The sequence below is a fragment of the Pongo pygmaeus genome, chromosome 11 (assembly GCF_028885625.2).
Source record: "Pongo pygmaeus isolate AG05252 chromosome 11, NHGRI_mPonPyg2-v2.0_pri, whole genome shotgun sequence".
Lineage (NCBI taxonomy): Eukaryota > Metazoa > Chordata > Mammalia > Primates > Hominidae > Pongo > Pongo pygmaeus.
The window spans coordinates 34,452,691-34,480,416 of NC_072384.2; the positions used below are offsets into that span (position 1 = coordinate 34,452,691).

The 27,726-nt window shown below is 41.3% G+C and overlaps 1 protein-coding gene across 8 annotated transcripts in view; it reads left to right on the top strand.

Moving 5' to 3' along the window:
- Positions 1-27,726, top strand: part of RAB3GAP1 (RAB3 GTPase activating protein catalytic subunit 1) — a 171,336-nt gene that overhangs the window by 100,307 nt on the left and 43,303 nt on the right. For 2 of the 8 annotated variants that reach the window (XR_010122793.1, XR_010122792.1), the window contains exons 20-26: positions 6,929-7,025; positions 7,122-7,225; positions 7,360-7,475; positions 8,937-9,039; positions 12,915-13,119; positions 19,697-19,958; positions 20,607-20,804. Coding sequence is in view for 5 of the 8 variants with exons in the window: in XM_054477876.2 (XP_054333851.1) it covers positions 6,929-7,025; positions 7,122-7,225; positions 7,360-7,475; positions 8,937-9,039; positions 12,915-13,119; positions 19,697-19,857 (786 nt within the window). In the remaining 3 variants the exon portion in view is untranslated. Of the gene's footprint in view, positions 1-6,928; positions 7,026-7,121; positions 7,226-7,359; positions 7,476-8,936; positions 9,040-12,061; positions 12,083-12,914; positions 14,651-19,696; positions 19,990-20,606; positions 27,557-27,726 lie in introns of those variants that run through there. The other 6 variants (XR_008501040.2, XM_063647420.1, XM_054477876.2 and 3 more) reach the window with 6 other exon arrangements.

Here is a 27,726-nt window from a genome sequence, read left to right on the forward strand (position 1 = left end):
GAAAGGGGAAAATACAAATTGAAAGTACAGAATTTTTGAAAAACAATGAGGATGAAAACACTACATATTAGAACCTATAGGCTATACTTAAGAAATTGATGAAAGGAACTTTCATAGCCCTGTATCAGTAAAAACAAAAGAATGAAAATAAATGAATTAAATTCCTAACTAAAAACCCTAGAAAAAGAGTCAAATCAAAAGAAAACAAAAGGAAGCAAATGAAAAGGAGAGAGTGATGAAGTAGAGAACACAAAACAGATGAAATTAATGAGTTCAATCTAGTTCTTTTAAAATCAACAAAATAGAGAAGCCATTAGCTAATTTAATCAAGAAAAGGGAAAGCACATATATATAGTAAAATAATAAATGACAAAAAGGGCACATATTAGTAACTACTGATACAGAGGAAATGTGTTAAAAATACTACTTTGCACATCTCAGTGTATTAAATTTGAAAATCAAGTTGAATTAGACAATTTCCTAGGGAAATTCCTACCAAAAATGTAATTTATATCAAAACTACCCCCAGTAAAAACAGAAAGTATAAACAGACAAATTTTCATAGAGACAATTATCAAGGAACTGCCACATAAAAAAGAACCAGGCCCAGATGGTTTCACAGAGAAATTCAACTAAATATCAAGAAACCATATAGTCCCAATGCTACATAAATTATTTCAACACATAATAATTGGAGGAAATTTTCCAACTTCTTTCTGTGAAGCAACTATAACATTGGTACCTAAACCTGATAAAGATAGCGTATCTTTAAAAATAGCAGACCAGTAATACTTAAGAAATTTAATGCACAATCTGAAGTAAACAGACTCTAATATCATTTTAAAAAAATAATACATGTTGATCAAATATGAGGATGATTATTTAGAAGTCTGTTTATATAATTTGCTTCATTAATAGATTTAAGCAGAAAATTGTATCTCCATTTATGCTGAAAAAACTTTTGACAAATTTAACTTAAAATTAACTCTTGGGAAAAGAGTGGAATAGATGGCTACTTCCTTAAAATAAGAAAATATATAGAAACTTTAGTCCTAAACACAGCATCTTAATTTGGGAAGCCTTAGGGGGTCACTAAGGTCAGGAACAAAGCAAAGATGCCTGACATCTCCACTGCCAATCAAAATTGTTCTGCAGGTATTAGCTAGTGTAATTAGCAAGAGAAAGCAGAGGCATGGGAGTTGAAAGAAGAACTCTTTGCAGTGATATGACTCTATACTTGGAAAAATTCAAAAAGTCAATGTTAAAACTAATAAAAACAAAAGAATCCAGGAAGGCAGCAGGATATATAGTTAACATACAGTAATCAGTAGCATTCATATACACTAATAACCATTTAGAAGATCTAAATATAATTTTCATTGTAAGGGGAAAAGTAAAATACTTAACAGAAAATATTTGAAATCTTAATGAAGAAAATAAAACGCTCCTCAAAAACACACTTGAACAACAGAAAGATAGCCCTAAAACTCCTAGGCTCAAGTGATTCTCCTGGCCCAGTTTCCCTAGTAGCTAGGACTACAGGTGAACACCATGATGCCCAGCTAATTATTTTTCTTAATTTTTTATAGAGATTAGATCTCACTGTGTTGCTCAGGCTGATCTCAAACTCCTGGCCTGAAGCAATTCTCCTGCCTCATCTTCCCAAAGTGTTGGGATGACAAGTGTGAGCCACTGTGCTAGCCTATGCTTTACTTATTCCAAAAAATAACAAGAATGGAAAGAGGAAAAATAACCTAAACCTGAAAGCAGGTTGAGATACATTAATCCAGTTGTATTTTAAATGAGTAACATAACCACACCGACGGGGATTGGTGAAGGGAGGATGGAAAATCTAATCCAGGTGATTTATCGACACATCAAATGTGTTTGACTGTATACTCTCAGTTGTGGTGGGGGATGGGACTGCAAAAAAAATCTTGAGGCCAGGCGCGGTGGCTCATGCCTGTAATCTTAGCACTTTGAGAGGCTGAGGTGAGATCACCTGAGGTTAGGAGTTCGAGACCAGCCTGACCAATGTGGTGAAACCCCATCTCTACTAAAAATACAAAAATTAGCTGGGGGTGGTAGCACACGTCTGTAATCCCAGCTACTCAAGAGGCTGAGGCAGGAGAATTGCTTGAACCTGGGAGGCTGAGGTTGCAGTGAGCCGAGATCGCATCACTGCACTCCAGCCTGGGTGACAGAGTGAGACTCCATCTCAAAAAACATATATATATATCTTGAACCCTATTATTATCTAAGCTTGGTTTTTGTAATGATATGGGTACAGCAATTGTGAAACTCTTTTAGATGTATTATTGGTTAGGTGAAGTGAGTAACTAAATGTGTTGGTGGTATTGGAAGCTAGAATTTCTTACTGTGGAGGTGAGATGCAAATATGCAATAAAGGAAGACAAGGAAGAACCCAGTGGCAATGAATTGGAATTGGAGGTATTGGTGTGGACTTACGGGTTTTTAAAATATGGATAGGTATGTGGGTATGGACATAGTAACTATTTGTGTATATGTATATACACAAGCAAACATTCCCCGGCTTTCTTCTGAAAGAGTCTAGAAGCACTGACACCCTCATAGCAGTGAGCACACATAGCTTGATTTTTTTTACACATTCCTTTTTTTACACATTTACTTTTAGTAACCATGCTTTCCTCAGAAAAATGACTGATTTCAAGGTTGAGGCAAGGAAGGTACAAGATGAACCTGGAACATCCTGGATTGCTCGACAGTAAGGAAGTGCTTTAAAAAAAAGATGGGGACATTTCATAGAGAGCTAACTTGAAAAAGGACTCACATTGGCCAAATCTGGGACAATTTTGAGTTGTAAATATTTAAGGACAGCAATGATTATAAACCATTGGAAAAAATAGGAATTCTTGGAACCATATTGATAATTAATGGATAAACAAAGAACTAGGGGAAAGGGGAGGTCATTTCCTACAGAACAAAGATGAGTGGTAAATGTAGGGGATATGTTGGAGTTGGAAGTCTTCATTTTGCAACCATGTTCATAGTAAGGATTGGTTCAGCAAGAATCATGAATATTAAGTCTAGGTGGAAATTTGAAGAGCATCATCTTGCATGATTTTTAAGTGTTTCTCTATAGAATGCTTCTGCATTGCAAGGAAAGTGGAGAAATAGGACAGTATCTCCAAATTAATCACCAATGAGGAGTAAATGGAGATCGTACACATTGGGCTATGATACTCTGACGAACCCAACACCACTACATGCTATTTGGTTCAGGAATGTAAAATCTTAGTCTAATTGTGAGGGAACATTAGATGAACCCAAAATGGAAACATTCTATTTTAAAAAGATTTTGAAAAAAGAAAAATTTGCACAAGTTTGGGGGCATATTAAAGACACAGGAGTCAACTGAAAGAGTTCCCAACTGGCCAAGACTGGAACAATTTGAACAACAAAATAAAATAATATTGGATTGTAACTCAGAGTACAAAATAAATATCCTTGAGTTCATACTGGTATAAATAATTGATTGGATATATAAATTAATGGGATAGAAGAGACAAATCTCCTGTGCAGAATTCTAAATGTATATAGATACTCCACCCTCAAGGATGTGAAGCTAATTCCCACTCCGTAAGTGTGTGCTGCACATAGTGTGTTCCTCCCAGAGAGTACAGTGCACAGAGAGGGGAAAGGAGTGATGTTACAGGGCAGCAGCCCGACTGACACTGTCTCGGCCAGGTGGTGAAGGTTAACATCCACAGGCTAAGCCATACTGGCGGTATGTACTCTTGACATGATGTGATGACAGTGGCACTTTACCTCTCTGGTCTTCCTCCCAGAAATACATAACCCAGCTTAATCATGAGAAAAACATCAGATAAACCATAATTGAGGGAGTTTTTATGAAATACTTGACCAGAACTCAAAACTGTCAAGGTCAGTAAAAACAGTGAAAGGCTGAGAACTGTCACATCCAAGAGGAGCCTAGAAACATGACAGCTAAACATAATGTGGTATCTTGAAGGGGATCCTGGAACAGGAAAATGACATTAGATAAAAACTAAGGAAACCACGTACATACATACATGCTGACAGCATTATTCATGACAGCCAAAAAATTGAACAAACCCAAATGTCTGTCAGTGATGAACAGATAAGACAAATATGATCTGTCCATGCAATGGAGTATTATTCAGCCATAAAAAGGAATGAAGCACTGATATGTGTTACAACATGGATGAATCTTGAAAATATTATGCTCAGTGAAAGCAGCCAGAATACAATGGGCTGCATGTTGCGTCGTTCCATTTATATGAAAGGTCCAGAATAGGCAAGTCCATAGAGACAGTGAGTTAGATTAGTAGTTGGCAGCAGTGGAGATTGGGAATGGGGAAAATCAGGAGTGGCTGCTTTGGGGTACTGGGTTTCTTTTGGGGGAGATGAAAGAAAGTGTTCTGGAATTAGATAATGGTGATGATAACATAACCTTGCAAATATGCTAAAAACCACTGAAGTTATCCATTTTAAAGTGGTGAATTTTATGGTATGTGAGTTATAACTCAATTTTTAGAAACTAAGGAAATCTGAATACAGTATGGAATTTCAGTTAGCCAAAAAGTAGGGAGGAAGAGGAAACTATACTCAAAATGCCAGTGTTATAAAAGACAGAGTGAAAAGCTGTTCCAGATTAGTTGAGATTAAAGAGCTATGATAACTAAAGGCAATGGATGATCCTTACCAAGACTTGTAGTGGTTGAGGGAAAGGGTCATAAAAGACACATTTTGCGGCCGGGCGCGGTGGCTCATGCCTGTAATCTCAGCACTTTGGGAGGTTGAGGTAGGTGGATAATTTGAGGTCAGGAGTTCGAGACCAGCCTGGCCAACATGGTGAAATTCCGTCCTTACTAAAAATACAAAAATTGGCCGGGCAGTAGTGGCCATGTGCCTATAGTCCTAGCTACGCAGGAGGCTGAGGCAGGACAATTGCTTGAGCCTGGGAGGCGGAGGTTGTGGGGAGCCAAGATCGCACCACTGCACTCCAGTCTGGGCAACAGAGAAAGACCCTGTCTCAAAAAAAAAAGACACATATGGGATCAGTTGACAAAACTGCAATAAAGATAGTAGGTTAGATTACAATTATTTTTATCAATGTTAAATTTATTGTATATAATCAGAATCATTTGCATTTTGATTATATAATAAAATATTTTTAATTTTAGGAAATACAGATATTTTGGGATAAGGGACATGAGTATGCGACTTATTCTGAAATTATTCGAAACAAGTTTATGTCTATAGTGTGTACACACATGAGAGCAGAGAAAGATGCAAGGGATCCACAACAGAGGAGGGAGACAGTTCATATGTGAATCCAGGTAAAGGGGAATCACATATTTCATGTTATTCCTGCAAATTTGTTTTTCTGTGAATCAGGGGAAAACAAAATTCAGAAAGGTGGGTATTAGCAAGGATGTACAACAGAGGGAACTCATTACTCTAGATAAGAATGTAAATCTGTTGAAACACTTTGTAGTAATTATCTTGTACATTTCCTAGTTCAATTTTTAGGTATATATCCTAAAGTAATTGCTGTACATGTGCCATTTGCACCAGGAAATATGTGCAGTAATGTTAACAGGAGCATCATTTGTAATAGCCAAAAACTGAGGAGCTATCCACTATTAATGTAGGAACATTTTAATACAGCAGTGAAAATGAGTAAACTATAGCATATTGGAATGGTATACAAATATCAAAATACTGAATGAAAAAAAGCAAGTCACTGAGGGGAATAAACAGAAACATTCCATTAATATAAAGGTTAAAACTAGACAAAAGTAAACAATATATTATTTAAGGCTACATATGTGAAAAAAAACCATAAAGAAAAGCAAAAGAATGATTTGTAGTTAATTCTGGGGATGGAGGGTACACAGGAGGACTTGGAAAAGCCTGGTAACATTCTGTTTCCTAAGCTGGTGTTTTCTTTAAACTATTTCTAATACTCTAGTATGTATATTTCTTAATTAAAAAAAAGTTTCAAATCAGACAAAACTCTAAGCCAAAAAAAAGTCCACCACAAGTCATTAAATAAACAAAGCAAATAATAAAACAGTATGTAAGTTATTAATTTTTGTTAAGAAATTACATATGCATCTACATTTTCGTGTTTAAATGGACACACAAGTAGTTTGAGAGGATAAACACGAAAATGTGGTTTTGGGGAAGTAGGATTTCAGGAAAATTTCTGCATCACCTGTATTTTTTTTAAATTTTGAAATCCATGAGCATTTATCAGTCAGACTCACGTTATGAGATTATACTTCTTAAAATTTTGTTTATTGATGTAAAAGAATTGTACATATTTATAGGGTTATACTTCTTTTATCTTTGCTACTGTTGAATAAGGAGTCTAAAGGTAGGGTCCGTGTTTTGTACATACTTCTCTGTATTCTTATAATAAGAATCGGAAAAAAAAAACCCAAAACAACTAAAACCAAAAAATGTGTGGGAAGTCACTAACAATGTTTAGAAATATTAACTGAGAAAAGCAGGTTAAAAGGCAGTATTTTACATATTTAATATTGGTGCCCTTAGTACATGTATTCTGTGTCTTAAAATGAAAATGCTCCACTGTCAATGATTGTTTTCTCTTGGTATTGTAATCAATCGGTAGTTTTTATTTTCTTTGTATTTTCCTTATTTGCGTGTATTACATAAGAAAGCAGAAAAAAATAGAATATTTATAATTATTAAAGATTGAAGTTCTTAGGTGCTTTCAGTAACATTATCCTCACCTTTGGGGTCGTGGCTGCCTACCTGGAGTGCTGTCTTGTTAAGGATTAAGACGAGTGGCTGAGGATTTGCACTTCTGTAAGTGGCTGCTTCATCCTTTGACACCTGCGCTGATCATTTGTGTGTGCTGTGCCTCCTTCAGGTGCTGCACTATCTGGCAATCCAGAAACCTGCAGACCTTGCTCGGCACCTGTTACCTTGTGTGATTCATGCAGCTGTACTCAAGGTAAAAGAAGAAGGTAAATGTCATATTTAACTAGTCATTAGTCATTTCCAAAGTGAAAGTATATTTTGCTTAATTTATTTAATGCTGGCTTTAATCTTTTCTAAAATAGAAAGTCTGGAAAACATTTCTTCAGTTAAGAAGATCATAAAGCAGATAATATCCCATTCCAGTAAAGTTTTGCACTTCCCCAATCCAGAAGACAAGAAATTGGAAGTAAGTTTGATGTAGCCTCAGAATCTTGCCAAGTGTTCTCCTCAGTTGGCAAAAATAATTTTTAAGATGCGTTTTCAAAGGGCTTTGCTTTTTTGCCATCTCCCAACGTATGCCTCTTCCTTTTCCACCGCCAGGAAATCATTCACCAGATTACTAATGTGGAAGCTCTCATTGCCAGAGCTCGGTCATTAAAAGCCAAGTTTGGAACTGAGAAATGTGAACAGGAGGAGGAAAAGGAAGATCTTGAAAGGTAATTGCTATTTGGCTAATTCAGTTTTGTCTGCAGTAGGAAAAGCCACCACTCTCTTAAGAAAAATTGTAATAGGATATTAAGACTCTTTTGTGGTACTCATATATTATTTGAAACAAGCATTGTCTAGAGACAGAAATAATTATCATAGCATTTGACCTCTCCTGTATTTCTGAGTCTCTACCAGGTATTTCCATTGTTCCCACTTTTAGAAACAGTCTCCCAGAGCCTCCTTTTCTAGGGACTCCTTGGTTTGCTCTTGGAGATGTGGTGTCTGGAATTTCTTGTGGAGGAGCTGTTAACTGTGTTGCTCACCCTGCCCCAAAACTTTGTTTTCAGCTATTCCTTGACCACAGGGTGCAGGTGCTGAAACCATTTCTGCTTACTATTCCTAGTTGTTTATTTTAAACAAGATTTGTGATAGCAAAGGTACACATCCTATGTGCCTTGCGATTATGTTTTGAAAGATTGACCAGATGGCTTTTCTCAGATGAAGCAAATGTTTGGGGCATTCTCTTTATGAGACTCAGCACTATTCCCAATGGAGCTTAGATCAGTGTGAGGCCCTGTTCATTTTTTGCCCATGTTATTTGGAAGGACAATATTGTTTTAATGTGTGATAAAGTGTTTACAAATTAGCTTGTTCAGTGGCTTAAATTTGTCATCATTTAAAAATTTTCATTAGCCATTCTATAATAAATGGCATTATTGATGCTAATGGCAAGGCATTTGCTTTTAACAAGTTCATGTTTGAATTTTATGTCTTTTGTTAGGTGAAGTTTTCTCCCAGACTGCTTTGCTCTTGAAAATGTCTTCCTTTTAAATGAGAAGAATAAGCTCTAATCAAGGGACTCGTTTCTAAAATAGTAGAGTATGAATTAGTGAGCAGGTGGTGCAGGCTTGGTGGCTTTGTGCCTTCAACTCTGTTAGTTCCACCATACGTTATCTGTGACATACTTGGAAGTTCAGTGTTTCCAGCATCTAATGGCACAGTTTACAATTGCGACTTTGCCCAACACAAGTATTTTAAGCATATGTGCACGTGTGCGTGCACACACAGCCACACACCCCTTAAAAAAAACAAAAACAAATATGGATCATTGCTTTTATTGGATAAATATAACTTGGTTTATATTATACAAATTTTCATCTTTTATTAACTAGCATTTTCTAAGCTTCTAGTCTGAAAAAAATAGACTGAATATTTTTTCTTACACTTTGACAGAGATAGGCTTTAAACATTTTTTATGAGCACAGGTGAAAAAGCAGGAAGATTGTCAGTTAAGTCGATAATAATTCCAAATGTCAATCTTATCTTGCTGTAAAATTTCACTTCAACCTTGTTGGGTTTAGCCAGTATCAGCTTGAGGATTTGTCCACAAAACTCCTGTGGGAGGATGGACGCCCAGTGGCCTGGACAGCTCACTTTCCACCCTTTCGTTGCCTGTCTCTCTCTCCTAGGTTTGTGAGTTGCCTGCTGGAGCAGCCTGAAGTGTTAGTCACCGGTGCAGGAAGAGGACATGCTGGCAGGATCATTCACAAGCTGTTTGTGAATGCCCAGAGGGTATGTGAGAGTCAGTATTGACTCCATCATGATCTCTCCAGACCTCTACTTGGGAAGAGGCTGTTTTAGTTCCCACACGTGGCTGACCACACTCATGTCACCTGAGTGTAAGTGTGGGCATTGGGCTTGAACACTGAAGAAACAATGACTTCTGAGTCTTTGAAATCCATTTGATTTCCTACATGTTGAATTAAAATGATAAGTATATTCTAGGACCTAAATTTTAAAAATTAGAAGAGTCCAAAATCCACTGTTATAGAAGCTGGCAGGGACTCAGTTAGCAATGGCCAGGGCCGTGCTGTGGGAAAAAATGTTTACTCACAGGTACTTTCAAATTAGAATGGAGTTCAGTTTTACCATCTTTAAACCCTATGTAGGGCAAAGTGGAGTCACAACTCAGCTTGAATTATAAATATAATTGTTCTTGTAATGGTGAGGAGATCTACCTTTGAGGTTTCCTAGAAAAGAAGAGGAAAACTTCAGATTTTTAGGGCTATGGAAACAGATTTCAGCACAGAAAGAAAGCCCAGTTTGAAAAATTATCATAACCATTACCTCTAGTAATGAAAGTAAAGATTTTAAAATTATATAGTATTTTGGTTACTGGCTAAGGGCTCTGGCATCCCACAGATAATTCTCAGTTCAGGGCTCATTAATATTAGGGATTCTGATAAAGTTGTTATGTGCCCTAATGACACGCTTCCCCTTATATGGCACTGTGATTACACTAGAATGACCCAGTTTTGAGAGAGTAATTTTCAGAAACAAATAAGAAAAAGAATTTCTATGGGTCTACACGTGGAATAACAACTGGATAATCCCTGTAGAGTTGGTCTGGAGTACAACTAGTTAATATATTCATATTCATAGCCAAATACACTGATAGGAATTATTAGCAAGAGCTAAAATCTGAGTTTGTTTATGGGGCAGCTCCCTAAACTTCAGAATTTCAAATTAATAACCAAATATTTATTTCCTTATAAATTAGACTTCTAGCAAACAATAGATGCTTGCTTTGATTTATTTTGTTTTTCTCTTTGGCATGAAAACAAGAACCGAGTTTGGTTCCACATCTGATAATATCTATCCAGTTCACTACCCAGAAGCTTACAAGCACATTTCCTTGTTAGCTACCAATATAAATGTTCCTCATATTGCAAAAATTCTTTCCTCTTTGATCATTTTTAAAAAATGACATGTTGGCTGGGTGCGGTGGCTCACACCTGTAATCCCAGCACTTTGGGAGGCCGAGGTGGGTGGATCACCTGAGGTCAGGAGTTCAAGCCCAGCCTGGCCAACGTGGTGAAACCCTTTCTCTACTAAAAATACAAAAATTACCTGGGCGTGGTGGCGAGCACCTGTAATCTCAGCTACTTGGGAGGCTGAGGCAGGAGAATCACTTGAACCCGAGAGGCAGAGGTTACAGTGAGCTGAGATCATGCCACTGCACTCTGGCCTGGGTGATAAAACTCCATCTCAAAAAAAAAAAAAAAAAGTTAAGTGTTAAGAGGATTTAAAATGTGAAGTATTTACATTTTTAGTCCTGAGATTGTTACTTATTTTAGATAACTAAGCAAAATTATTTTCCCCAAAATAGAAATAACCTCCTTACCCCCTCTACTGACTGCAAGTAAAACTTTGACAATATAGGAACTTTTATATTTATTTATTCATTTTTTAAAGAGAGGGTCTCACTCTGTGGTCCAGGCTGGAGTACAGTGGCACGATCATAGCTCACTGCAGCCTTGAACTCCTAGGTTTAAGCAATCCTCTCACTTCAACCTCCCAAGAAGCTGGAGCCACAGGTGTGCACCACCACGCCCAGCTAATTTTTGTATTTTTTGTAGGGACGGGGTCTCACTTTGTTGCCCAGGCTGATCTAGAACTCCTGGTTTCAAGCAATCCTCCTTCCTTAACCTCCCAAAGTGCTGAGATTATAGGTGTGTGTGAGCCACCACACCTGGCCTAGAAAATTATAATAAAATATTAATCACATAATCTCACTACCCATTGATGGTTTAACATCTAGTATATACATATGTATATATAATTTTAAAAGTAGGGTTATATTATATAATTACTTCATTATTCTTGTTTTCCACTTAATATACTTAAGATATCTTTCAAAATCACTAAATACAGGAACATAGTATATCATCTTTCAGTAGCCTCATTGTATAGCTAACCCCCTTAATGGCTACTGAAATTGTACATCCATCTACATTATGTCATTTAAGAAAAAATTTTAAAGTTTTCAGACCTTGTATTGAATGTTTTTAGGGAATTGGTAGACTGTGTAATACATATAACAAGCATCTGGTTGGTACATTTTTAAACTCAGTTCTTAAATGTCTGGCTGAAGTAAACTGTTAGAATTTATTCATGTAACTTTTCTTTTCATTAGCTGATACTTTATATCAATTTTACTAATTAGTCAAGATTTTAACACATTTTTTAAAAAAGTTGTGATGTAATTTCACTTGGTGTTTTTATAGCTTATAGTAATTCTATATATTTATAACTTTTCTTTAAAATTATAAATAGTAATAAGCCTTATCATGATTATAGGTATCTCTGGTATGTACATACTTAAATGGAATTCAGCAAATAAATGACTGACTGGATTTCGCTTCAGACTTGCTAGATTGAATAACTCTTAGGCACCTATTCCTAAATTCACTGGAATATCTATTTTTCAAGCCATGAACACTTTTTTTTTTTTTGCATCATAATTCCCAGTAAAGGAGCTAGGTTTTTGTTGGTCATTTCTCCCATTAAATGACATCATATGTCACCTGTTGAGCCATGGATGCGTGAGTAGTGGTAGATGTCTGCTGTAGTTGACAGCTAGGTGTGCTGTGTTTGGTGTGACTTTGTCTTGAATATTCTATTGATAGGATCATGTTCCATAATGTAGTGCATACTGTCTTTGAAATAATCCTGAACTCCCTTGTCTAGCCCTATTTAAACCATCTTGCTTGTTTCCCTTTCATCACTGTTTCTTTTCTTACCCCTTCTCAAGCTGACTGAATCTTCTGATGAGGTAACAAAATAGCCTTTGCCCCTCATAGTTCCTTGTTCCTTCCCATCCCTCTAATTTCATAAGGTCATTAACACTAAACCACCTCTCTCACAGTCTGGATTTGGCTTACCTACCTTGCTGATGTTTAGCGCAACATGATTTCAATGTTTCCATTGCCAAAACAATTTTTTTCCAAATTGATGGTATTAAAAAAAGTGCAGTAATCAGAATTAAAATTGTAGGCTATAAATGAATATGCATTTTATGTCATTTCAATGAAAAAAATAGATGCCTTTAATATTGAGAACTTCTCTTTTGTGGTCATTGCTATATGGGCCTCTATCACTTCGGCATCACATTAGCTGCCCAGCAAGCAAGACCAATGCCCCCACTTTTAATTTGGCAAGTGAACCTTAAAAAGAATCAATTAAAAAATTGTAACCCAGAGTCAAGATGAAAATCATCTTTTCACTCTGGAGAAAAACAGCTCCTTACTGGACTGAGGCTGTCAGACGTAGACTTGGGTCATTGCTGGAAGAAACATAGAAAGCAGCACAGCTCCGAGGTCCTTTTTCATCAGATGTATGAATATGGCCTTCTCTCTTCAGAGCAGATTGCCTGGCAGTCATCATCCCTCCTGTCTGTCTGCAGCCCGGCTGCTCATGCAGTGTCTCAAGCTTCTTGCATTTGCTGTGTTATGTGGTTTTTGAGTAACCTTAGCATATAGCTGACTGCATTACTGAGTAACGTGGGACATTTTCATATCTTTATTATGTTAATTCATCTGTCCTTCAAAAGCATCTGAGTTTAGCATTTGACCTGCTTTTGACTTTAGCATTTGATTCTTTTCCAGGCTGCAGCCATGACTCCACCAGAGGAGGAATTGAAGAGAATGGGCTCCCCAGAGGAAAGAAGGCAGAACTCCGTGTCAGACTTCCCACCCCCTGCTGGCCGAGAATTCATTTTGCGCACCACTGTGCCGCGCCCTGCTCCCTACTCCAAAGCTCTGCCTCAGCGGATGTACAGTGTTCTCACCAAAGAGGACTTTAGACTTGCAGGTGCCTTTTCATCAGATACTTCCTTCTTCTGATTCTTCTAGCATTACTCGTTGGTGGCTTCAGAGACAGTGCTGCCTTCTCCTGCGGGAGGGAAGGTACCAGGGAGAACCTGGGAGGTCCTGGAGAGGGCCCTGTCCAGTTGGGTGATCAGGAATCAAACCAGCATGAGAAAGACTTCCCAGCACGAAGCTTGAGCTGTGTCGTTTCGTGGAGGGGGCACTGAGAATGGGTTTGAGCTGTTGAGAGATTTCTGCCCTAGAGATGGCCTTTGTACATGGAGTGGGGGGGACACAAACACATCAGACACTCTGTCCTCACCCTGGCGGGATGGTGTTCATCGCATTCTCTTATGTGACCGGCCTCTAGGCTAGCGGCTGCATTCGTGGTCTGTGCAAACACTTCGTGGTTCTATATATCAGCAGCAAGTGTGCAAAATAAAGGACCTGTTAACTCAGATTTCTGGCTATTTTGGTGGTAGCTTCTAGTCCCAGAATCTGTTTTTAAAATACTACATGACATTCTGTCTATTCAATTACCTGGTGGTCATCTTTCTTGTACTAATTAACTGTTGATGAACATTTTGGATATTCTAGGAGAAAGCCTATAATTTCACGTAGTTTCTCTTTTTCATGTAACTGTAACCTAAATATATTACTTCTGATAAAACTATATATCAAATGTCACTGCAAATTAGTTTTATATCTGTCTTATGAGATTTGTCTTACTTATTTTTCTTTTGGTTGCCATGTAAGTTATGGCCCTGAAAATCGTCTCCCTCCCCTTCTCTTGCTGTACAGCATGCGTTCTCTTTTTGTGGTTGCTGGCTGGGTACTGTATTTAATGAAGTAGAGAATAGCACTTGCAAAAATACAGTCTTGGTACCTAGAGACTGTCATGCAGGTAGTATAATTTGGTATATGTGCTAATGCATTGAGTAGAGGATTATTTTAACACACTATTTTGCTTTTGTATTGTAGTTAAAATAATCGATGGGGATGCGTAGCCCCCCCATGTGAGGATGACATCACCACATTTCTAGTTTCATGGAGCTCAAGATGTCTTGTGTCTGTGTCGCTAGATGGCCTCTGCTTGGTAATCTTAAGTTATTTTTAGGCCTAAAATTCCCACATAAATCCAAAGTAAAAATAGTTATACTGAAGCATAAACCTTGCCTGTGTAATTTTAAAGAATTAATAGAGCTGTGCAAACCCTGTTATTTTTGTAAAAAAAAATACGTATCTGTATATAATGTGTGTGTGTGTGTGACATATGCACACGTCTCTGTGTATGTGAAGTAGGGGAGGCCCTGGGGGATGACCTCCCAGCCTTTATGATGCTTTTCTCTATGCTGCTGGACTTCATTCTTACTGGTCCACGCAGATGCAGGCGGCCTGAGGCCAGTGCTGTACCAAGTAGAAGACAGTTCCTAAGGACACAGTTTGTCTGTTTTCTAACAAAGAAAGAGTCTACAAAGGAGAGGTTGGGCGTTACAAAGGCATTGTGAATCTAATAAAAGGAAAGTGTCGCTTTCTGTGGCGTTTTCTTTCATTTTCTCTTGCTGAGGCATTTCAGTCTCATTTCATGTAGTTTTGTGCTGTCTCAGCTCTTATGTTTGCAGCCTGCTGAGCCTAACAAGGCAGTGGTCTCAAGAACATTCTTTGTGCCTTTTTAAAGTACTCCATTTTATTGTTATGATAGTTATGTATTTATTTCACAGATATTTTTAAGTACCCACTTTGTGTCAGGTACAGTACAAGCAATGAAGATAAAACAGAAACCAAAACACACTCCCTTACAGGGAAAACTGACACTACGTTGCCACAGAATGTTGAGCATAGGCAACTCTGCCGTGTGGATCGGAGGGCCTGCATTTATCCTACAAACAATTGAATATAATCCTACATTCATGTATTCATTGGCAGTGTGGAGTAATAAATGCAGCAATGTCATAAAGTGTTGTAGGAGTTTCTTCACCCAGGCTTTCGGGATCAGGAAAATTACCCCAGAGGGTGTGATTTTGGGATTGAGACCAGAAGCTGAGTAGGCACTGGGGAAAGCATGTGGGGGGCGTATGGGAAATGGCTTGCAGAGAACCAGGCATTCCTCCAGCCCTGCGTGCAGTGAAATCATAATTTTCATTGTGAAGTGCTTTATTTCTCCACCTCTTCAATCTGGTCTCGGCCATGTCTTTCTTTGGTCAACAGAGAGAGACTTGACAAGTCCTTGCACATTGGGGCTTTTGCCCTCCCTTCTTGCCAGGAAGGAGCCTTGAAGCCCACTCTAGGGTGAGAGTTGGGGCAAAAGGTAACTGACAGGAGGGGCAGAAAGCGTATTACAAGCAGAGGAATGGAATGGGCAAAATCCCAGAAATAAGGGAAAATGTCTATTTGGGGAGCAGCCAACATTTCTGTTTGGCTGAAGTGTGGTATCTAGAGTGGGAAGGGGCAAGAAATGAAGATGGTGAGGTGAACTAAGGCAAGACCAAGAAGTTTGGGGGAAGCCGCAGCTACAAGTTAGTTAGGGCTTTGCCTTTGGGGCGGTAGTGAGCCACTGAAGGGTTTTGCGCAGGGGAGTGACATGGTGGGTTTTAGAAAGGCCACACTCTGGCAGGAGAGGAGATGCTAAGAAAGTATACAGCTGTCCTAGATCTTGAGCTAAACTGTCTGCTCCTTAGAAGGAAGGTGGCAATTACAACTGCGATGTGTTTTTTAATCCACCTGTGTGCCTGAGACCGTGCTCCTAAGAGGTGCACATGCTTGTGAAATGGCCTCTCCAGGGCCCTTCTACCCCCATACATTCCTATACCACTGTAATAATTCAGACTTTTCTTCAAGTTGGAGTATTTTGAAACCCTAAGCATTTATGTTTATATTTCATTCATTAGTCCAGCAAATGTTTATTGAGTACCTGCTATGTGCCAGGCGTCAGGGAGACAGCAGTGACTAGAACGTGGAAGACCTGGTGCTCAGGAAGCTCACAGTATGGGACACCAAGTATCAACAGCTGCTCTAGGAAGGGAGTCTGTCTTCTAGGAGGTTTGATAAGGGAGGGCTTACGAGGCAGTGACACTTGGGCAGAGACTGAAGTGAGGAAGCGTCCTGTATACAGATGACTAGGAGAAGACTGCAGACAGGGACTGGGCAATGAAAAGCCTGAGGCAGGAGTGTACCTGGCGCGTGGGAAGCACAGAAGGAGGAAGGCCAGTGTGGCTGAAGGGGAGTGAGGGCAAGAGGAGCAGGAAAGAAAGTTGCACACGTGCAAGGGCCAGATGTGCAAAGCTGTAGGAGTTGAGATCTGTTTTCTTGATTAAGAAGGGAAGCCATTGGAGAGTTTGAACCAGGGAATGTCATGATGTGACATTTAAAAATCTCTTTGGGGCCGGGCGCAGTGGCTCGTACCTGTAATCCCAGCACTTTGGGAGGCCAAGGCGGGCGGATCACGTGAGGTCAGGAGTTCAAGACCAGCCTGGCCAACAAGGTGAAACCCTGTCTCTACTAAAAGTTAAAAAAAAAATTAGCTGGGCATGGTGGTGCGTGCCTGTAGTCCCAGGTACTCTGGAGGCTAAGGCAGGAGAATCGCTTGAACCCGGGAGGTGGAGGTTGCAGATCATGCCAAGATCAATGCCAAGATCATGCCATTGCACTCCAGCCTGGGCAACAGAGTGAGGCTCTGTCTCAAAAAAAAAAAAAAAAAAAATCCCTTTGGCCACTGTGTGGAAAATACACTGCAGAGGCTGGGGTGGAAGTAGTGAAACTAGTGAGATGAGGGGAGGTGAGAGCACTCTGGACTGGTGTGGTAGCCATGGAGGGTAAAAGGGATCAGATTTGATACAGATCTTGAAGGCAGAATGTGCAGAATTTACCAATGGATTCAATGAGGGTCTGAGAGTCAAGGATGACTTGAAGGTTTGGGACCTGAGTGAATGATGCTGTCATTTACTACGATGGAGAAGACAGGGAAGAGCAAGTTGTGGGGCTGCTGCGAGTGATGAATTTGAGCTTGGGACATGTTAATTTTGAGAGGTTTATTAGGTGGCTGTGGTGGCCAGCCTCCTGCCTCCAACTCACACACCCTGTGGAGTTCCCCAATCCCACACCCATTGTACCAGGGTTAGTCTCTGACCAACAGAACATGGAGGAAGTGTTGGGATGTCACTCCCAAGGTTAGGTTATAGGAGCCATTGCAACTTCTATTTTGGTTCGTAAAGAGAGGCCCACATGGTGCGGAATGGAAGGTCCCTGCCAACAGCCACATGAGTGAGCTTGGAAGTGGATCCTCCTGGCCTGCAGGTAACTGCAGCCTCAGGAGGGACCCTGGGCCTGGACCACCAGCTAAGCCACTCCCAAATGACTGACCCTCAGAAACTGTGTAAGATGTTTATTTTTAAACTGCTAAATTTGGGGGTAATTTATTATGCAGCAATAGATAACTAATACCCAAGCGGTTGGCTATGTAAGTTTGGAGCTTAAGGAAAGGGTTAGGACTTATAATATAATAAATTGGGAAACATAGATAGTACTTAAGCCATGGACAGTATGAGGTCACCCAAGCAGAAGAGGTCTGGGGATTGAGCAGAAAGGAAGAGGAGGACAAAGACTGACAGAAAAGATGAAGAAATAGTTACTGAGGCAGAAGGAAAACCAAACGTGTGATGTCTTAGAAGCTAAGAAAAAACATACTTCAAGAGGGCAGGAATTGATCAATTGTGTCAAATGCCACTCAGATGACAAATAAGATGAGGACTAAGAAGCGACTGTTGTGTCTGTCTATGCAGAGCAGCAAATGCATTCAGAGAGAGGCAAATACTTCTTACTGGGAAAGAATAGAGAAGGGGCTGCCTCAGTACCCCTTTGCTAGCAGGGTGGGTGCACTTAAAACTTCTGCCCCAAGCCAGGTGGGGTTTGGGTTTCTTGCACTGCTCCTTGCCAGGCATTGGTGGGCAGGATGTGGAAGGGGAGAAGGTCATGAAGCAGCTGCCAGTTTGCCTCAGTCCAACAAGTGGCCCGTCTACTGTCCTGGCCCCTACTGCCAGCTCCTCTCTTCTGGGCACGCTGTAACGGATAGAGGTGGGTGGGTGGGTGGATGGATGGATGGATGCCTTGATGCCTCTATCGCAAAAGAGGCCCCACTCTTGTGTTTAAATCTTCTGGCCTCTAATTTACGGCCATCTGGCATCATGAGACTAAGTTTGAGAATATTAGCTCCCGGGAGCCCAAGGACTCTGCCGCTGGCATTTCTCTGGCTCTCAAAAGTGGAACTTGGCTAGTTCTTGTAGCACAAACTCAAGCTACTTCATCTAAGCACAACTTCTCTGCCAACTCGTCCCCTGGCAGCTTGTGATGTCTGACAGGTGGTCATGGATAGATCCCTCCAAAGTGGAAAATCCCCCCTCTTGCAGGGAGCATTCTTGGCCTTAGCTTAGCAGCCAAGGATGCAGCTGAACCAGAAGACCCCCAACTTGGGACCCCATCCGGAGAGGGTGGGGACATGGCCCAGCCCCTCAGGGTTGGGGCCCTGCCACCAGCCCACCCACAAGCCCCATGACAGGAGCGCTGTGTGACTTGTGCTCTGGAATGGCCCCTCCTCTTCAGCATGTGCCCCAAAATGGGATGTTGTCCCAGGAGGCGGTCTCCATCCCTCACTCATCCAGGAGTCTCCCAGCCTGCCTGTGTGCCAGGCCAGGGCCTTGCCTTAAACAGCCTCCTCTACAGACACCTTTGCTTCCATTAAACTTTGCTTCAGAAAGGTGGCCTCGGCTGTGGCCAGATGGGACACCATCAGTGATGGGACACCATCAAAGCTCTTCCAAAGCCCCCCAGCCACAGGACGATTTGAGTAAATAATGACTTGTCCATGCTATTTGTTCACATTCCTCTTTCTCAGCCCTATTTTGGCCCAAAACACTATTTTTGCCCAAAACACTATTTTTGCCCATGTTACATAACGAGGGAAATGCATTCTTAGTAACCCACTGTCACTGTGCTGTGTTATCTTGCCTATATGAAAAAATGAAATATTTTTAGAGTGTGAATTTCCCAAACGTCCTAAACTATTCTGGGACTGAAGTCACAACATCACAAAGGGAGTGTGACGGTGGGAGGCCCAGCCTTCTCTGTGGCTGTGGCTGTGGCTGAGTCCCACCCAAGGGCTTCCGTTGCCACTGAGGCTGGGTTGGGATGTGCCCTATCCTGCCCTGTCCCAGTGGCAGGTAGCTGTCTCTGCACAGGGCTTTCCACTGTCAGCAGTGGACTCTGCAGCCTAGGAATAGTCTTCACTGATTTTCTTGACTCCTGTTGTTATTTTGGGGAAAAAAACACAAGCAATGGCCTGTCCTCTTAGGGACTCAAGTAGGAGGCTGAAATATCCCCATTGGGGGTTAGTCCAGGTGAGCAAATTACCCTGAATAAGTGTGTAGGCTCCCTCCCTGCCACCGAGGGACATGGTAAGAAGGCTTCCCCAACACAGGTGTTAGCAGGGTTAATGCTGTCCCATCAGTAAAGCAAACCTGTCCAAAACGCTCAGGGGTTTTTGCCATCTGGCTGGGGAGCCAGACATGTTTCTTTTGTGTGTTTATCAGCTCCCCAGGTGTGTCCTGGTAGACAGCTGCTCCCAGGAGCTGGCATAGAAGCAAACCTGCAGGAAAAGCCGACCCACTTCAGGCATGTGGAAGCTGCTGGCAGGAGCCCAGCAAGGATCCAGCTGGGTTGTAATGGAAACAATGCAACCAAAAATCCTTGAGTGAGCCGGGATAGATGTGGCCTCATCACTGAAGATTTCATCTGAGACCTCTGCAAATACCCAAATTGTATATGCTCTTAGAGCAGATCATTTTCTCACAGGTAAATAAAAATCTGTGTTAAGTAGAAATTATGAGTGGCCTGCTCCCCTGCTACCCACTTAACTTTTCCTTTCTTCTGTGTGTTCAGACGGAGAGAAAAGACAAAAGCTGGGTCACTTCTCAGGACAGAACTTGGCAAAGTGGCCATAGAGCTGATTTAGGGGATACATTTTCAATTAGGAGACAGGTTTTCAAATTTGAATTCTAGGTTTTCAAATTCGAACTCTATCAGATGTGGTAGAGAGCTACTGATAAATTTGGCAAAAGATATGCAAGGTTTCCAGAGAGAAAATCATGAACCTTTATTGAAAAAGAATTAAAAGACATTTAAGTTGAGAATGTCAATATTGCCATTGTTATATTATTTTGGTAACATACCATTGTTCTTGTACAGAAAGATAGGGTACCACAAAGATGTCCATTCTCCCCACAATGACATATAATTCCAAACAAAATCCCCAAAATACTGTTTTTTGGTGAAATTAGAATAGTTGAATCTGAATTGTATATAGAAGTGCAAAAGGCCATGAACAACCAAGCAATTCTTGAAGAATAAGGTCGTGGATATTGCTCTATAAGATAGACTTACTGTAATGCTATACTATAAAAGAGTATGGTACTACCCTATGATCCAACCATCCCCCTACAGGATGTCTAACCAAAGGAAAGGAAATCAGCATATCAAAGAGATATCTGCACTCCCATGTTGATTGCAGCACTGTTCACAACAGCCAAGATGTGGAATCAACCAAAGTGTCCACTGGCAGATGAATGGATTAAAAAAAATGTGGTCCATGGCCCGGCATGGTGGTTCATACCTGTAATCCCAGCACTTTCGGAAGCCAAGGTGGGTGGATCACTTGAGGTCAAGAGTTCGAGACCATGTTGGCCAACATACTGAAACCTCACCTCTACTAAAAATACAAAAATTAGCTCAGCGTGTTGGCACATGCCTGTAATCCCAGCTACTCAGGAGGCTGAGGTATGAGAATCCTTTGAACCCGGGGGACAGAGGTTGCAGTGAGCCGAGATTGCACCACAGCACTCCACACCTGGGTGACAGAGGCAGACTCTGTCTCAAAAAAAAAAAAACACACACACACACACACACACACACACACACAAAATATATATATATATATGGTGCACATACACAATGGAATACTATTCAGTGATTTAAAAAAAAGAATGAAATCCTGTGATTTGCGACAACATAGATGAACAGAGAGGATATAATGTTAAGTGAATAAGCCAGGCACAGAAGAATGAATACTGCATGTTCTCACTCATATCAGGTATCTGAAGAAGTTGGTATCGTAGAAGTAGAGAGTAGAATAGTAGTTACCAGAGGCTGGGGAGGTGGTGGGGGGTAGCAGGAAATGGGAAGAAGTTGGTTAATGGGTACAAAGTTACAGTTAAATATGAGAAATAAGTTCTGGTGTTTTATTGCACAGTAGGGTGACTATAGTTAACAATACTGTATTGTTTATTTCAAAATAGCTAGAAGAGAATATTTTGAATATTCTTACCACAAAGAAATGACAAGTGTTTTATTGGGGGAACCCGCCCCCAGTATTTCAACATAGGTTCTTTCTATTTTCCATAAGTGTCAGCCGGCTGAGAAATAAAGAGAAAGAGTACAAAGAGAGGAATTCTACAGCTGGGCCGCCAGGGATGACATCACGTATCAGTAGGACCGTGATGCCCACCTGAGTCTCAGACCAGCAAGTTTTTATTAAGGGTTTCAAAAGGAGAGGGGGTGTAAGAACAGGGAGTAGGTACAAAGATCACATGCTTCCAAGGGCAAAAAGCAGAACTACTAATAAGGGTCTAACAAAGATCACAAGACAGAGGGCAAAAGCAGAACTACCGATAAGGGTCTATGTTCAGCGGTGCACGTATTGTCTTGATAAACATCTTAAATAACTGAAAACAGGGTTCAAGAGCAGAGAACCGGTCTGACCACAGATTTACCAGGGTGGAGTTTTTCCCCACCCTAGTAAGCCTGAGGGTACTGCAGGAGACCAGGGAGTATCTCACTCCTTATCTCAACTGCGTAAGACAGACATTCCCAGAGTGGCCGTTTATAGACCTCCCCCCAGGAATGCATTCCTTTCCCAGGGTATTAAAATTAATATTCCTTGCCAGGAAAAGAATTTAGTGATATCTCTCCTACTTCCACATCCGTTTATAGGCTCTCCGCAAGAAGAAAAATATGGCTCTTTTTGCCCGACCCCACAGGCAGTCAGACCTTATGGTCGTCTTCCCTTGTTCCCTAAAAATTGCTGTTATTCTGTTCTTTTTCAAGGTGCACTGATTTCATATTGTTCAAACACATGTTTTACAATCAATTTGTACAGTTAACACAATTATCACAGCGGTCCTGAGGTGACGTACATCCTCAGCTTACGAAGATAACAGTATTAAGAGATTAAGTAAAGACAGGCATAAGAAATTATAAAAGTATTATTTGGGAAATGATAAATGTCCATGAAATCTTCACAATTTATGTTCCTCTGCCGCGGCTCCAGCCGTTCCCTCCATTCAGGGTCCCTGACTTCCTGCAACAGTGTTTGAGGTGATGGATATGCTAATTACCCTGATTTCATTATTACACAATCTATACTTGTATGAAAACACTGCACCCCATAAATATGTACAATTCTTATGGTCAATTAAAAGCAAAAGTTAAGGCTGCACATGGTGGCTCACACCTATAATCCCAGCCCTTTGGGAGGCTGAGGTAGGAGAATCACTTGAGCCCAGGAGTTCAAGACCAGCCTGGGCAACATAGCGAGACCCCATCTCTATAAAAATAAAATAGTAAAAATGGCTGGGTACAGTGGCTCACGTCTGTAACCCTAGCACTTTGGGAGGCCGAAGCATGTAGATTTCCTGAGCCCAGGAGTTTGAGTCCAGTCTAGGCAACATGGCAAAACCCTGTCTCTACAAAAAATACAAAATTAGCTGGATGTGGTGATGCATGCTTATAGTCGTCCCAGCTACTTGGGAGGCTGAGCCTGGGAGGTTGAGGCTCAGTGAGATGTGATCATGCCACTGCACTCCAGCTGGGGCGACAGAGTGAAACCCGTCTCAAAAAAAAAAAAAGGAAAAATTAGCCAGGCTTGGTGGCATGTGCCTGCAGTCCCAGCTACTTGAGAGGCTGAGGCTGCAGTGAGCTGAGATTGCACTGCACTCCAGCCTGGCTGACAGAGGTAGACCCTGTCCCAAAAAACAGAAGTTAAAAAAAAAAAAAAAAAAAAAAAAAAGAGCATGGCACTGACTTAAAGTAGTCCAATAGAACAGATAGAGAGTTCAGAAGCAGACTGTCCATATAAGGAAACTTGAGTTTTGATGGAGACAGCAAGGCAGATCAGTGGGAAAAGATGGAATAGTCAATAAACCTCTCATACAAGGATGAGAGGTTATCCTTGTATCCCATGAGGAAAAATAAAATTGGATCCCTACATCACTCCCTACTCAAAAAATCAATTTCTGGTAGACTAAATACTGTTCTGTAAAACACAAATACATAAAACATTTAGAATACTATGTGGGAAAGTAGCTTTAAAATTCCAAAGCAGGGAGGTCTTCTTAAATAAACACAAAAGAATATGAACCATAAAGGAAATACAAAGAATATGAACCACAAAGGAAAAGATGGATATACTTGACTCCATTAATATTAAGGACTTCTGTTTAACAAAGAAAGAACAGAATGAGGCCGGCTGTCGTGGCTCACGCCTGTAATCCCAGCACTTTGGGAGGCCAAGGTGGGCGGATCACAAGGTCAGGAGATCGAGACCATCCTGGCTAACACAGTGAAACCCTGACCCTACTAAAAATACAAAAAACTAGCTGGGCGTGGTGGTGGGCACCTATAGTCCCAGCTACTCGGGAGGCTGAGGCAGGAGAATGGCGTGAACCCGGGAGGCGGAGCTTGCAGTGAGCCGAGATCGTGCCGCTGCACTCCAACCTGGGCAACAGAGCAAGACTCCATATCAAAAAAGAAAAAGAAAATACAGAATGAGAAAAGACAAGCTAGGACTAGGAAAATACAGAATGAGAAAAGACAAGCTACAGACTAGGAAAATAAATTTGTACCTAGACAACCAATATGGACTATTATGCAGAACAGACTTTACAATCCCTCCCTTGAATCAGTAAGAAAAGACTAAAAACTTAATAGCAAAATACACACACACACAAAGATAGGAAGAGGTCTCTCATAGAAGAGGAAAGAGGAATGAGCAAAACACACAGGATAAGTTGTTCAACCTCATTAGTATTTTGAAAAATGCAAATCAAAATCATGAGACACCATTTCACACATACCAGATGGGCACACATTTTGAAGTTAGACAATATTCAAATGTTGACAAGGATTCTGAGCAACAGGAACTCATATTCATTGTTGGCAAGACTGCAAATTGGTGCAACTTTGGAAAATAATTTTGCATTACCTAATAAGGTTTGAACACATACATACCCTACAATGCAGTAGCTCTGCTCCTGGGATGTACTTTAGGGCAGTGGTCCCTAGACCAGCAGCATCAGTATCACGGGAACTTGTTAGAAATGCAAATTCTCCAGCCACTAGACCTACTGAGGCAGAAACTCTAGGGCTGGGGCCCAGCAACCTGGGTTTCAGTAAGCCCTTCAGGTGACTCTGATGCACATCCAAGTGTGAGAAGTGTTTGCACACGGCACCAGGAGAGATGAACAGCAATGTTCACAGCAGCACTTTAGAGAAACCACAAACTGGAAACTCTGATGTCCTTCAACAGTGGAAAGGATAATTATTTTATATCAGAATAGTTAAAAGAAATGAACTACTACTTTACACTTATTGGCATGGTGAGTATCACAAAGGTAAAACCGAGTGGCAGAAGCATGTCACAGGGACATATATGCAGTATAATTTCATTATCTAAAGGTCAAAAATGAGTAACTCAACAATAACCTGTTTAGGAATATGCACATATGTGATACTCCCATAAAGAAAAGCAAAGGGCTGCTTTCCACACAATTCAGGAGAGTGGGTCTGTTTATGGGGAAGGAAAGGGAACGTACTTGGGCAGCAGGGGACCAGGTTTAAAGGCAGAGGGAAGACTCTATTTTTAAGCTAGGTGGGAGGTACACTGCTGTTCATTTTACTATTTTAAAAAAATAGTTTATATTTAGGCCGGGCACAGTGGCTCACCCTGTAATCCTAGCACTTTGGGAGGCCAAGGCAGGTGGATCATTTGAGGTCATGAGTTTGAGACCAGCCTGGCCAACATGGTGAAACCTTGTCTCTACTAAAAATACAAAAATTAGCCAGGCATGGTGGTGCGCACCTGTAATCCCAGCTACTCAGGAGGCTGAGGCAGGAGAATCACTTGAGCCTGGGAGGCAGAGGTTGTAGTGAGCTGACATCACACCACTGCACTCCAGCCTGGGTGAGAGTGAGACTCTGTCTCAAAAATAAATAAATGAAATAAAAATAGTATATATTTCTAACCTAATGCGGGACTGAAAGTTTCCATCACAGAAGATGCAGGATTGCATTATCAAGTGGTCGATGCAAAGGCTGCAGCCAGCCCGCCGAGCCTGAGGCCTGAGTCTGAGGGTCCAGCTGGGAGCCCCCAGCTGGTCTGGCTTATGCAGACTGGCGGCAGCTTGCATAGTGATGGGGACAATTTTGGATCTTACGGCCGGGTTTGAAGGGATGAGTTAGGGAGGATGAGGGAATGCGGAGTCCCACTTCTGCCTCTCCACCCCGGGCCTCAGCGGGGCCTTCTCTTTTGCCACCTGAACTCGCCAGCCCCTCCGTGTCTCCTCTTCTTCCAGTAGGATAAGAGCTTTAGCCAGGGCCTGAGTGGAGGACGGAAGCCAATTTCCAATTTATGAGAACCTTTATAACAGTGCAGTTTTATTGTGTATGTCTTACGTATATCTTTATGTGTGTGGGTACACACACACAACAAAGAAAGGATATTTATGGTTGTGAGTGGTAATTTTTAAAAACTATTTCATTTACATGAGCATTTAGGAAAGTCATCTATCTTTATAAAAAAATCCTTTTAACAAATATTTCCCTAAAATAATGACAGATGGTCAGTAAGTCATTCAGTCACATGACAGAGATTCAGCCTCTCAGTGATCAAACCCAGCACTGGTGGCTGTGTGGAAGGGGGTTTAGGGAAGGCCAGGCTGGGTGTGGCCATGGGAAGATGCCACCTGGGGCTGCTGCTCTCCGGGTACATGGATGCTACTGTTTCTGGGAGTCACAGGTAGGCGAGTGCTGCAGAAACACGATCGTGTTCATCACTCGTTTCTCACAGCGCCTGTTGGCCTGCAGTAGTGGAAAGGATAAATTTCCTCTATGCAGCCGCAGCTGCATAGAGTACGGGAAAGAGCTGCAAGTCTTCTGGAGCTCAGGAAGGGTGCCCTCCTTTTGGGATTTACCCATCCTTCAAGATTGACTCCACAGGAGGTATTTATGCAAGGACTGGGGCTGACCCCACTGAGAAGGATTTAATGCATCCTCTCAACAAAAGACCTTCCCCAAGCAGCCTTTTTCAACGACAGGAGGCTGGTCAGAGATCCTGCCATCTGGGCTGTTAGCAGATCTCAGTGTCTGAAACAAGCAGGCTTCTCAGGGAAACTTCAACCAGGCATTGTTTTTCACAGAAGGCTCACGTTTGACAGGAAGAGTATGTAAGTTCCAGGAGCACAGGGTTGGGTTCCAGGGTCAGGACAAGAAGCAGGGCACCCAGAAGAGCAAAAGGGACCGAACGCTGCAGCCCCGTTATGTTCCCGACCCTCAGAGGGATAGACCCTTCCCTGCTGCGGCTTTTAGCTCCCACCAGGTGGGAATGTGCTGGGCAGGGAACAAAGACTGTCTGTTCAAATTGTCCCCAAACCCAGCTCTGAGCACATTTCCTGATTTGGAGGGAGGACGGGAGGAGGTGCTTCCACTGCAGGACTTGATCTGGAAGGCTGCTTTGGACCTCCTGACTTATCCGGCCCAGGCGGCTTTGAAAACGCCAAGTTCTCACCAGGAATTACCAGCTGACTCAGTCATAGGGTTCTGGACAGCTTAGGATCCTCCGACCCTCGATTTCTTGATTTCAGCAGGAAGATGGTTCTTTTGTTACCCTTCTCTAAAAGAATGGAAAATGTAATACTGCGTTTCCATGGAGGCCTCTAAAGAAAGATCATTCTCCTTTAGAAGAGCATCCAAGAAATTATACTCAAAACAAATCTTCTTTTGGCAGGACACCATTTAATCAGCTGAAAGATATTTATACCTGTGCTTATAATTCTATGGCTTGTCGTGGGAAGGGAGAAGAGGAAGTTAGGAATCAAATGCTCCCTCATTTTTCGGAGGAATGATTGGAAGACTCTGGGAAAACATCCTAAATTGTTAGGTTTGATATTCAGCCATCTTAAGTTCACTAGAAACAGTAGTTTTCTTGTTAATAAAAATAACCATAAAAATAGAATAACAACAGGTAAGGGCAGAGATCATGTCAATTAACTGTGAGGATGTATTTGGTCCCTCTGTTAATCAGACTGATAAAACAGTCCATAGAGCAGTTGCCTTAGTAGGAATTGTATACATTCTCACTGAGCACTGGAATTGGTGTTTTCTTCCTCAGCTATCCTGATTTGCTTCCTTTTGAAGATCCATGTGCTCTTGAGCCTTCCAGCAATACACCTATCAAAATGTTAGCTGTTAGGTGCAAAGGCCTGGCCCATGGCTGCTCAGAATCAAGAGCATT